Source organism: Neodiprion pinetum, chromosome 1, assembly GCF_021155775.2.
Source record: "Neodiprion pinetum isolate iyNeoPine1 chromosome 1, iyNeoPine1.2, whole genome shotgun sequence".
Lineage (NCBI taxonomy): Eukaryota > Metazoa > Arthropoda > Insecta > Hymenoptera > Diprionidae > Neodiprion > Neodiprion pinetum.
This window is the reverse complement of record NC_060232.1, coordinates 4,612,426-4,625,579: the sequence shown is the minus strand read 5'-3', so window position 1 is coordinate 4,625,579 and position 13,154 is coordinate 4,612,426. Positions and strand designations below refer to the sequence as shown.

General features: G+C 33.8%; 2 protein-coding genes across 3 annotated transcripts; both read right to left on the bottom strand.

The window, feature by feature from the left end:
* Positions 1-55: 55 nt before the first annotated feature.
* CCT1 (chaperonin containing TCP1 subunit 1) lies at positions 56-3,448 on the bottom strand. The gene is made up of 10 exons (XM_046611025.2): positions 3,255-3,448; positions 3,033-3,118; positions 2,819-2,947; positions 2,640-2,737; positions 2,437-2,547; positions 1,768-2,173; positions 1,444-1,646; positions 854-1,046; positions 599-762; positions 56-505 (listed from the first exon to the last, which is right to left on the bottom strand). Exons 1-10 carry the CDS (start codon positions 3,325-3,327, stop codon positions 295-297), a joined length of 1,674 nt encoding a protein of 557 aa, XP_046466981.1. The 5' UTR covers positions 3,328-3,448; the 3' UTR covers positions 56-294.
* Positions 3,449-4,116: 668 nt separating this feature from the next.
* On the bottom strand, positions 4,117-13,094 carry LOC124211679 (uncharacterized). Of its 2 annotated transcripts, XM_046611004.2 has the most exons (12): positions 12,908-13,094; positions 12,307-12,468; positions 11,937-12,134; positions 11,389-11,508; positions 9,600-9,711; positions 9,357-9,480; positions 9,144-9,279; positions 8,885-8,941; positions 7,664-7,789; positions 7,266-7,519; positions 6,936-7,123; positions 4,117-6,858 (listed from the first exon to the last, which is right to left on the bottom strand). In XM_046611004.2, exons 1-12 carry the CDS (start codon positions 12,924-12,926, stop codon positions 6,558-6,560), a joined length of 1,797 nt encoding a protein of 598 aa, XP_046466960.1. In that variant the 5' UTR covers positions 12,927-13,094; the 3' UTR covers positions 4,117-6,557. The 2 variants fall into 2 exon arrangements, with proteins under 2 accessions (XP_046466960.1, XP_046466969.1); XM_046611013.2 differs by lacking the exon at positions 8,885-8,941.
* Positions 13,095-13,154: the final 60 nt, after the last annotated feature.

The following is a 13,154-nucleotide window of genomic DNA, read 5'->3' as shown; positions in this document are numbered from 1 at the left end:
CATGTTTACTCAAATCACACAGGTACGTCCTTAGGTATATCAAAACTCCTTGAAATTTGTTTTATAAAGCTTTATTTATCAACTTTATCGTTGTTGTTAGCAAATCGGTTATTTTTTATTAACTTAAAAAATGAATGTGTGACAATGTACGTCTCCGGTACAACGTTACCCTAATTAATTACGTGATAGTTACGTTAATTAAATTATGCGTGTCCATGTGACGTTAAGAAGTCCTGCTCAATAATTCAATGAGAAGTTGAAACGAAAACAAGAAAGCTTAAATAACATTCACTCTTATCCGTCTAGATCACCGGCAGCCATTGCGTCCTGGTAGGATCTATCATTGCTTCGCTCCGGATCTAATTTGATCATGTCGTCAATTCGCAGAATAGTAATTGCTGCTTCAGTCGCAAACTTCAAAGATTTTATCTTAGATACTGCTGGCTCCAGTACGCCTGCTTTTTTGTTGTCCTTGACAACACCTTCAATCAGATCAAGGCCAACCCTTGAAAAAAATTATTCATCAATTATAAATCATTTTCCCTCTAAAAGTTAAGAAATGAGGATTATCATTGATTTAATTTGAACAGAATCTTACCATTTAAGATGGGCGTTATCAGCCTTGGTCTGGCTAGAATTATGATATGCTCTCAATTTAGCAACAAGGTCTGTTGCATCTTGTGCAGCATTGACGGCTAATGTTTTTGGTATAACCAGGAGAGATCGAGCAAATTCTGCAATGGCCAGCTGTTCTCTGGAACTCTATCAACATAATTGTTTTATTTAATTAATTTATAATCCAACTTTATCTATAGCCTTAATAGAGATGTAATATATAATGTTAGGGACCAACCAAAGACGTTGCAAAGTTTTCAAGATAGATTGACAAGGCAGCTTCAACGCAACCACCACCAGCCACTACCGATTTGCTTTCGAGTACTCTCTTCACGACACATAGTGCATCATGCACAGATCGTTCCATTTCATCACAATAGAAGTCGTTCGGACCACGCAAAATCAGGGAAGCTGCTGTACGGGCTTTTGGGCTGTTGAATTTAATTAGAAAATGTAAATTACTTGATTCTTTATAGCTATTGAACAAATTGTTTAAAATTGTATTGATTTAAATATAATTCGAGATTTTGAAGTTGAACATGACACAAAAAATCATACTCAATGTATTGTCTTTATGTTTAGAAAGTAATCCGTGTGATGAAGTATCAAACTCCAATGTCCACTAACACTTAGGAGTAACTGACATTTGGAACAATACAGTTAATTTTATATTCAGATATTATGATAGATAATTTAGCTGTCTGAATTTTTATGTTAAATTTGAATTGATACTTAAGTTAAATATTTTTATATAATTGTGCTTCAACAAAAAAATGGAGATTTGTCCAGAGCAAAAAGGAAAAAGTACGTGGGGATAAGATATTATACCCTTTAATAAGGATCAGCTCATCGTCACAAACATTTTCTTGAACAACTTCTGCAGCCTCGCCTAAGAAGTTGGCATCAAAGCTTTCCTCTCCTTCCATATTCGTCAAAGACGTAAGGAAGTGAGCACCAGTTGCTTTGGCAATTCGTTTCAAATCAGCTTTTTTACACCTACGAACTGCCAATGCACCAGCTTCGACAAAATACTAAAACAATCAAGAAATATAAATCATGTGAGCAAAGCCAGGAATATCGGTAATAACACCATTATAATGAAACTTCACAATTAATAATATTCTATACTTTCAATAGAAAATTTGGAAGTACCTTAAGACAGAGGTCGTCGATGCCGCCACTAACGAGAACAACGTTAGTGCCAACAGAAAGGATTTTTTGGATACGTTCCTTGGTGATATCAGATTCACGTTGACGAACGCCCTCCAATTTTTCAGGATCAGTGATCAGTACTTCAACTCCCAACTTCATTTTGGCTTTCTGAAGCGAAAAGTCTAGGCATGCAATTTTTGCATTAACTATCTTCTTGGGCATCGCTTGCGATGCCACTGTACAATTTAAAGCATAACCGGGCACAAGGATAGACTCGCGTGCACTCTTTCCATGAGCTTTTAACACATTAACAGCTTTCACTGGATACAAGGCTACTCCTCTGTTATCATGGATTTTCACAGCATTCGCTGCATCCACGACCATATTAGCAAAAAAGTCCGCATCACTATATAATTTGTTAAGAAACATACCAGATTCCTTTCTTTTTTTCACTTTGTTCGATTTCTCAAGATGACTTAACTCTCCAACTTTGAATTTGAAGATATTCTATGTCCAAATATATTTAAGTAATAGTGATTTACCATTTAATATATAAAACTAATTTACTCAAATTTAGAACTGGTGCCATGCTAAAAGTTTACCGAACAGTAGTAGTAATATTTATTAAAAAAATTAATCATTTTTTTGTGATAGGTAGAAAAAGGATACGCCCCGATAATCTTACTTGACATTGACGTCTTGGCTACATTGACCAGACAGTCTCTGCCGAGCTCATCAACTCCGATAGTCAAGTGTTCTTGAATATACTTACACGCTTCTCTGCAAAGAATAAGATGATAGACACCAGGAAGGTGAGTAAATGTTATAAGTTGTTCCTAAGTGAAACAAAATAAAAATATGAAATTACTTACTTGCATGCAAGACGATATCCGCTAATCACAGAAGTCGGATGAATCTTTTGCTTAACTAGTTCATCGGCATTCTTCAATAGTTCTGCAGCAATAATTACCTGACAAAAGTACGTGCAGTAAATTAACACAGATTTGTTGACGAATCAATTACATCATCTATCAACCGTACATATGCTTACAACAGATGTTGTTCCATCACCAACTTCGTCATCTTGAAGTTGTGCCAGTTCCACCAATACGCGAGCAGCTGGATGTTCGACTTCAAGGAGACGCAGTATAGTAGCTCCGTCGTTGGTAACAGTTACATCCTGTGAAATGAGGATGGATTTTTGGAGGTATTTCAGTAGTATCAGATTGTCGAAAATTGATGAAGGTATGTGAAGAAAAACTTACACCGATATCATCGACGAGCATTTTGTCTAAGCCAACAGGTCCCAAGGAACTCTTTACGATGTTAGCGATGGCACATGCTGCCATAACTGTGAAAATTGAACTGCATTTAACGATGTGCGGAATACGCGTAGAATAGTTGTAATCATTATTAGTGGAAAAAGACAAGCTAAAATGGTCACAAAATAATTTTAGTAAATGATTTAGAATAGGTTAGCGTATTACCATTTTGCGTGCGAACTGGAGCACCAGATTGTCTTGTGCCGCCAACGGAAAGAGGACTTGCTAACGTAGACATTTTCACGGTTTAACACACGGACTAACGAGTTGTTGCTTTACTTCGATAGAAAAAGAGCTACCGAACGTGGGTGAGGTCGGTCAAAATCGCGTGTGTGACTCCATGGAATAATGATAATAATCATGCCGTTCGTCTGTCTTGGCTGGTGGACAAACGCATCGTTATTTTTGATTGGTCGATGGTATTAAAATCCAGTTTCTCATTGGTCCAGAGATTTTAAAGACGCCCGATCTCTGATGGCGGTCCTCAACCGCGTGGGTACTGAGGTTCTTTCGTACTTTCTAGAATAAAATTGGAAACGCACATTTTTCAGTTTAATAACTTCGAAAAATAACTGAAGTACATCATTTCAGCTGTCTTAGGAGGTTTTACTAATACAACACTATCAGCAGTATTTTTTCTCTTTTTGCGTTAATTGAACGAGTTCTCAGGTTTTGGATGTCCATATTTGGTCACGGAATTCTCTTGGCTTCATTGTCATGATTCGATGATTCGCAATATATGCTATCCGCGGCACTGCTCATGTATAGAACTTTTTCCAATTTAGAAAGATAAAAAATAAAACTATAAAAGAGCTAAAATGATGTCCCGAAATTTTTGTATGTATTAGTCAAGTTTTTTACAATCTTGTTTTCCATTGCAATATTAACTACTTTTAATGTAACATCAAATTTGTACTTAGACTACACCAAAATTTTAATGAAAAAGCTCTGTTCGAACGCGTGATCCGACATGACGATTACAAATTTTATTATTTTTCAAGCATTAAGAATTAAAGAACGCATAGTATTTAAATGACCCATAAGATATATTTCAACAAAATTCGTCAATGTCTCATAATTAACATTACGGATTAACGTACATTATGGATGGTCGCTGAATAATAAAATAAAATTCAGATACGTAAATGAATCAGAATTAATATAGAATAATTTATCGTTGTACAATAGATATCAGTAAACTAAAGTATATGCTAGAAATACATACATTTTTATTTAGAAGTCGTTTTTTCGATAAATCAGACTCAATGATTCATATGCCTGCATATAGTCATACTAAGAATACGAATACAACCAGTAATAGAATAATGAGAGCAGCATCACTTCCTAAAACACACACGGTTCAACTTTTCGTTATAATTGTAGTAATTTTATTGAATTTGGAACAAATTTAGTCTCGAGCAATACTTACAAGATAGACTGAAACTATAACTAATTATGGCTAATCTTGAAGCAATTAAAATGATTAATCGTGGTAGAACCAGTTCCGCGCAATGTATATGAATAAAGGACTTTGCTAGTGCCTAACGTGTTGCTTACATGGCTACAAACTAGTTTTCAGAAACCTTTTTGTATACCAGTCTAGGAATAATACTTAGTGTTATAAAAACAAATTGACCATGTGACAATAGTAGAAGAAAAGACTAGCATTGATGACAAAAAATATTTGGCTTAAAATAACACAGTTATAAGCACGACTTATAGAATTTACACTCAAACCGCTTTTTTTTTCACTTTTTTAAAAATGAAATTTAGGTAATTCGATGATATTGGTATCAGACCTTTAATAAGAACCTGATGTTTGATTACTTCATAATGAAACGCAAGATTCAAGTTTTCTGTTTATCTCATTGAGTAATTCCAATCGTATTTACCATGCCATTTTCTATCATTTTAAAGCAGTGCACCAGGTCAACAAGTGATCAACAAGCTCATCTGCATAAATCTTAGTTTATAATTAGATATTATCAATATTAGTCACAATTTAGATGGTAAGTAGGTAGTTATAAATAAAATAATAACACAACAATAAAAACTTTCAGACATAATAAATATAAAAATAAATAGAAGTATCTATCCACCAATCTATACCATAATTAAGAAGTTGTTACAAATATTTCCTCTTTGTATCGTGATTAGAAAATATTTACGCAAAGGATGCCATTCGGTCTTATAATCAGTGTAAGAAGTACTTATCTGAACAAAAAGTTTACACTGTTAGTACTTCGATATATAAAATTCTTTGTATCTATTAAACTTGTTCTATATATATGCCCATCAATAGAGATTTTCATCTAACTATATATTAATTTACAACAATTATAACTTTATTCATATTGGTTCTGGGTTGTTAGGAATGAAATCAAGGGGGTATGTCGTATTGGCTTGCGAAGGATGAAAAACACGAACAATGACAAACGAATTTTTGTTAAGTGAAATACCCCCAGAATTAGGAATTAGATAAATTTTTTCAATATAAATATTGATTGAATATGTCAGTGTACGTGTATATGTACTTATTATGAACACATTGACGCCTACCATTCAAGGTTAAACTTTCATTAAACGCTATATTAGTGTTATAGTATTCACTTATGTGCTCAATAATTGAGAGACAACTGGAACGCGAGGTGTGCCGGTTAATTTAATGTACAATGAGTTGAAACATTCGAATAAACATTTATGTATTAACTACTTTAATAACGACTTGACTCTAGGCTGATGAATATGAAGTATTTTCTGCTATTCCTCAACCTTCAATATAGATATATACTCTACTATGAATTTAAAGGTCATATAGTGAAATCCTTATGTAAAAGTTTATGCGAAGGAAACCTCTATGCACCCTAAGTAGAAAAACCAAATGAGCCAGGGAAATAAAATTTTCGTCAGTTTTAAATTGAAGCAACTTGATTACTGATTTCACTGCATTTATAACTGAAATAGCTCGGACAGATCAATGTCGTTGACTACGGTACTAGAAGACTGTTGAAACCAACTCTAAATTGGGAAAAAGTTATTTAGACTATTCATGTCTAATAATGAAATAACATACATTTGAACAGATATAACAATATCGTGTTTTACACAATACTGACTAAGAATTACTAGAAGTTATTAAATGCATTTAAATTTACTTATACTATATTTAAAAGTGGCACATTGGTTTGTGCGTTTGAATCGATAGCTTATTACGCAATAATTTTTCTGCTATAACGTCAAATCGTAAATAATACAACAATATGTAGATATTATAAAATGTTAATCAAACATTTATCCATGTAATATTTTGTAATACTATTCTCACTTTTGTATTATGCATTGTTAGCAAATTATAAAGTCTTGCTACAAAATAAACGCTATCAAATGGAAAAAATGTTAGAGCTTTAAAATCGTAAGCTTGAGTTCAGCATATATCGAAGTACTGATACTTCGACTATTTTTAGCATTTTAAACATTGGTTGGTGGATCCATTGCACATATTACAGCTTTAACTACGCTGGCTGCTGCCAGTGATGCATATGGCTGCCATTCCTTGGCTCTAGAACCATCTTTGTAATCTGAAATACCTCTTACAACCGCAAAGCTTTCGCGACAGTTACCCAAAACACTCTCTACCACCGCATCCATTTCTGCATCAAATGCAAGCACTCCAAACTTGGTAGCAAACTTTTGTCTGAGTTGATCGTCTCGGGCAATTTGACGTCCAGACGCTACTGGAGCAAGATGTATTCGCGGGCAGCCATCCAGTCTGTATAATTATTACGGTTATAATATGTTAAACTGTATGAACTAAAATGGTTTTATTATTCATTATTACAGGATTACCTTTTATTTTTTACTCCCTGCGGAGCAACAGGGTGAGCTACTTCAATAACATCCCTTTCACCAATAGCCATGTACAGTTTATCTGATTCCGGTGCGGGTGGTTGAAAGGCATGTTCAGACTGTGTGCTCAATGCATCTATACCTTCTTTTAAATAAGTTTGCCAAGGTGGTATTGTCCCATTGTCTGCCTGTGTGCGGTGTGAAATAACAATTTGTATCCAACTATTTAATTCCACAATTGCAATATAAACTTTTCGACAGCAGAAATAATTCAGGATTGAATGTTTTCTATGCGGGTTGAATAAATCTTGACTAGCAGATTAAACTCACCTGTGATTTCAGGTTCGCGGCGATTTCCTGTAGTCCTAAATTTTGCGGGCAATATTCTTTGGTTTCAAACAAATAACTTCCGTTTTCATGCATCTTGGCACTTTCGCAATAAACGTAAACGTATTTTTTGTTGAACGGAGTTAAATCTGAGACAACCACGTCACCCAATCTAACATGTTTGTTGTAATCGGTATAATGAGGAACACCTCCACCAACCCCAACGAGAAATACAAAGTCCACTTTTTGGAATGTTCCTGAAAAGATAAGTTGACAAAATTTCATGAACAGTCGTGTCAATAAAACTATTGTATTATACGACAATGACAACAATTATTAATCAGTATAGAAAACGTTAATATAGTAAGTACAACAAGAAGGCAGAAATAGAAAACACCTACCGAGTAATCTAGTAGTTGTATTTCCAGCTGCAGTCATTGCTTCCCTGGTATGGCCAACAGTAGGCAACTTTGTGCATACAATTCTGTGAGCACCAATATTACCCAGTGTGTAAACGTTAGATTCTCCTGTAATGAATGAACAATTAGTTCTATCATGTATACAGATGGATTTTCATCTGAATTTACCCAGTGTATTTAGAAATATATACAATGGTGCTGAGTGCTGCTATTGTGAACTTACATAAAAACAATATTACCAGTGATGAATCGGTGTAGAATAGTATAAAAATACATGACAAAGTTGAGAATATTTTTATTTTATTTTAGGTCTATTTGCTATCACCTACTGATGAAATCAAAAACTGGCAATCAAGATCTATAGAAACTATCGTGTGAAAAACTTTCTTGTATAAATAGCTTTTCGCATTGTCTTTTTTTTTTGCTGACTGTGAAACAGTCCTTTTCATATTTTGAGAATTTCAGTCAACAAATGTCTGAGTCACAGTTCTTAACACAAATTTCAAACATAAACATGAACCCATCACCCCTGCATTACTTATGTTTGCAGACACATGTACGAATTTTAATGACGCCACAGGGAATCTACAATAACAACCTGTAGAATACAAGGAAAAAATTTTGATTTCTGTTCCATAACTTTTTCTTGGTCTAATTAACAAATAATGAGAAAATACGTAAGAATCGAAAAATCTAGAATTGCTACTTGGAATGCGAATTTACCGTCTCAGTTATGGAAAATAGATAGTATATAATAACTAATAACTGAAAAAATACAGACAACGAACGAAAGCAAACATCAATATAAATTATTTCGAATAACACACATTTAGTTTTAGTGAAGTTATTTATAAACGGATACGCACGTCAGAAACAGTTTACAAATAATCAAGAGTGGCAAAAATTGCTCAATATTCCTGTTTTAAATTGATGAGTGATTAAGTTTACAGTAGACGAAGAGCTGAGGTGAATTTTTGGTTTCCAATCAGTTCATTACCACATTTCTGAAAGGTGGACGAAATTTTCTTTTGGGTTGAAGTAAAATATCAATATTATGGACAATACACATCATTACTCCCAAAACGTTTAGCTCAACACGAACAAACGTGGCACCAACGTCGATGTTTTGTGGACACAAGCGGTTCGCAAGCTATGAATTCATTCTACGTAGCGTTAATTCAATTATATTACAAACTACGTTACCAAACCGACACGTGACTCTTCGTACTCCATCAGTACCATCTGGAGAGCTTGCTGTACCTAAAGTATCATGCAAATTCGTAAAGTGTAACCCAAAAATTAAATGGACTGATCTTGTTCGGACAGAAAATGTTTACAACAATATTTATCAACATTCAAACGTAACTCGACCCTCTAATTCTTCTTTCGCAATACAACTATATTACAAAATACGGCATGTGTAACAACTGTACGATTCAAAATCCGAATCATAAAGACTTACCGACGGTTGTGTAGCGAACGTAAGTTTCCTTATTTTCAATCATTGAATCAACAGCCAGTTTCTCACAGTACTGAGCAGTAATAATAGCTATTGTTGGCTGTTTAGAGCTAACCATTGTGGGCATTTGCTTAACGACCTGAAAATATTGAATGCATGTTAAACAATGATATAATAATTATTTTACCACATAGTTTTCAATTTCCACAGTTTTACCTGGATTTGAGTGTCTTGATGTACAATTCGGGTAAATGCTCCATGCTCCATTGCTTTAACAAGACCCTTTGCTTGTAGTTCTTTCAATATAGCTTCAACTGCAGATTTTTCCCAGCCATATTCCCTATGCGTTTTATTTTTGAACGATAAGTAATGATCGCGTATGCATTGAATGTATTAAGATCTGCATAAATCTAGAGCAATTGAAAGTATTGTAAATTTAAAAAGTAGAGATGGACTTACTGAGCCATATCTACTATGGTAACTGGATTCGGATATGCGGACTCAATTAGTTCAAGCATTTTGAACAAGGTCAGCTCAACGTGTTGTCCGATAGCCGTGTCATCTGCCGATGCTATAAAAAAAATTAATGATCATATTAGCCAATCGTTCAGAATCATGTTATTCAATACACAATAATGTTGATCACAAAAATTTAGCCAATTAATATTATCAGGCATTACCATCACTGACAATCTTCTTACTGTGTCCTGATGCATCTAGACACCACTAGACCAATTAGTCATAGAAAGTTGTTTATAAGCCCTACAAATGGATTTCTTTCCTACAATCAATTCAACTATTGCTATTGATCTCCGCCATCGAATCTTTGATAGCTTGAGATAGCATGTTTACATCCAATGACTGTTTAAATGTTCATTATATTTTTTATATTATAGACATCGCTTCTATTAATACAAATGACCATAACAATTCTAATTCAGTGTAAACGTTAAACTGTGTTCTTTAACTAATGGTAACAGGAAACAGCTGATACTCTATTCTCAGAATTCTATATCTGTTTGGTGTACCAGTTTCTTGAAAATTGCATGTGATGTGCTGCGCAAATGCTCCTACATTTTCAGTAATTCGTCAGAATTTCTAAACGAAACTAAAATAATCATCGGCTATTTTTCATATAAATATTAAATTGGTACAAGTTGAGTGCATTAAAAGAATACTAATATAATGGATTCCGGTTCATGTAAAATATAGAAGCATATTGAAATTCACTTTCATAGAGTACGTTTTTAAAAATTTATATTAGAAACTCATGAAAATGTGACGAAGATTTGGTTTATAAACTGCTATTTGCCAGATTATCTTCGTACTTTCATGGTAATGAGTGAGAAATTGCCATATATTGTATTAAAAAAAAAAAAAAATACAAAATTGTTGTAATTGCTTTATTGATATTTTGTTATATCAAAATTTTGACGAAATAATAAATGCTCAACGAGATAAGTACATACTGTGAGTCTTGTCTAAGAAACACTGTGCATGTTAACCATTTATCTAAGTTATTGATTATCGAATAAAATAATGTTATGTAAACCACAAAGAAAATACTTGTTAAATCAATAATGTTATGATTACCAGCATCAACGTTCAATAAAGTCAGATTGCAATAATTGCGTGGTCATTACATTTACTGGTCAATTGAAAAAATGAATAATGAAAAAAAAAAAATGTACTATGAATGATTACAATTAGCATTGCATGAGGGATAAACGATAAAAATATGTGAATACTGAAATGATGTTAGAGAATCACAATGCATGTCTGAAGAATTTTCAAACCTTTTTTAAATTTACTATGGAAACTAGTTGCTCATTTATTGACCAATAAAGTTTGCTGTGTTACGTGAAGCTGCAGATGAGGATTACCTCTATGTAGTAAATCTGCACTGAAATAGTCAGCTTGTGATCGCAAAAAAAAAACAGTGATTACAGAACACAATAAACGAAAGCCTATCAATTCTATCTAATCGAACCTGGTCGCTGAACATTTTTCTGAGACCAAGGAAGTGTCAATAGTAAATGGCCAAGTTGAGCTGTGAATAACAATGAATATTATAAAGCGTTGCCATGATGTCACCAGTTGTAACGATAAGAAAAATTAGACAATTAATATAATCCGCTATACCAACTCAATTTTCTTTGAACTTAATTGAAGAATTGATGACCTCTGTGTAGATATCTCAAATTCATTAATACTATGGAACAAAATGAATAAAAACAGATGTACTCACATGGTCTAGCCGGAAGCTCAACTGGCTCCTGTAATTGCTTTAGTTCAATCTCGAGCTTCTTGATCGTAGTGTACTTGTGTTGCATTAATTTCATTATTTTCTTTATAAAACCCACATAATCTGAAAAACGAAATTGTGTGTCATGTTTCCTTCACATATGGTCTTTTTGTTGTTGGCACCATAATTAAGTAAGTACATTCAGGATTTAAATTCAATTATCCAGGAAGATTGAGATGTAACAAAGATTCTCATTCCGCTACTCATTAGTGGGGAAAATTTCCAGAACCTCTTTTCTGCCACTCAAAGATGTAGCATCAGCTAGCTATTTTAAGCTTGCAACATCAATAAATCAATCATTCCACGAATACAAGGTTTAAATCTCAGAGAAGAATTGTAAATACCTCATACGGTTATACAAGGTCGCCAAACTTTTTGTTGAAATCTCGAATATAACTTGGCAAGGCATTTTTTAAACGTATAATATATGCATTGCCAATACAATTGCATGATTTTACTGCGTCACTGTAAATCTAAAGTCTGAAATATACCTCTGGGAAACTCTTGTGGGCTGACCAATTCACGGAAAAATTCCTGAGCAATGCTCGGCTGGTCCATGCTGGAAAGCGATTCTGCAAACCAAAATTGCAAAGTCCTTGATTCTTGTGTGTGTTTTCCTGTTTGTGCACTCACAAGAAACACCCTGAATTCCAGACATAATTGAGCAGGTTCGGATGCTCCATTTGATACTGAAAATGATGTGCCATTCAAACTATGTATTGATTTACGTTTAATTTAGGATTTCTAGTTTTACCAGCCACTTTTAAGTTAGCTGCTAGTAAATTACATCTTTCATTATTTGACATGCTTAAGATTAGGATAAGACTTTTCTTATACAGTAAAAGAACATAATAATCGTACCAGCACTAGCTTGTTTGTTAATGACGATTCCTTTGTGATCTCCGCCAGCAATGTGAACTTTGCTTTCATTTTCATTAATTTGAGGTGGATCGATCGCCTGGCGTTCGATTATTAACGTTGTAGAATTGGCAGTTTTGCACTTGGGTGTCATTACAATGTGTTCTGTCAAAAGATGTGTTTCATCAAGATGATGATGGTAGTTGTTTACAATGTTCATAAATGCAAAATTAGAGGGAAAATTCTTAGAGGTAAAACAAGATCAATAAAATTTAAAAGTAGAGATTCAGAAAATTCATTAAGAAATAAAGAATGACGATAGAAAATATGAAGTGGTGATTTACCTGAATTAACCTGATCAATTATGCTAATTGATGACTGAGGAAAATTTTTATACAAAAAATTTTATTGTCAAATTATGTTTCGAGACAGGGAAGCATGCAAATGATTACACCGTAGAGAACATTGTTAACAATCCTGAACGTTGCTGATCTTGCAAAATTACGAACCCCGTTAATTCAAGATTGATTTGAACTAGTTTCGGATGGTTGGAACGAGAGAAAGCGTAATTTTTTGTGTAGTTACTCGTAGAAGTGACACTCACCAGTCTTGTTATCCTCCATATTAATTTTTGCGAGGGATTATGCACTTTGAATTTTGGTTAGTAGCGCGAATTGATAGCTCAAAAATAAATTACCGCACTGTTCTGTTGGGAAGAACAATCTGAAATTAGAATTATCGTATTTTAGAGCCGTAGAAACACAACGTAGACTACACGACAAACGTCGGCACTCAACTGTATTACTTACTGTACCAAATAACGTGATCGCATTGACTGTCACTGACAGAGC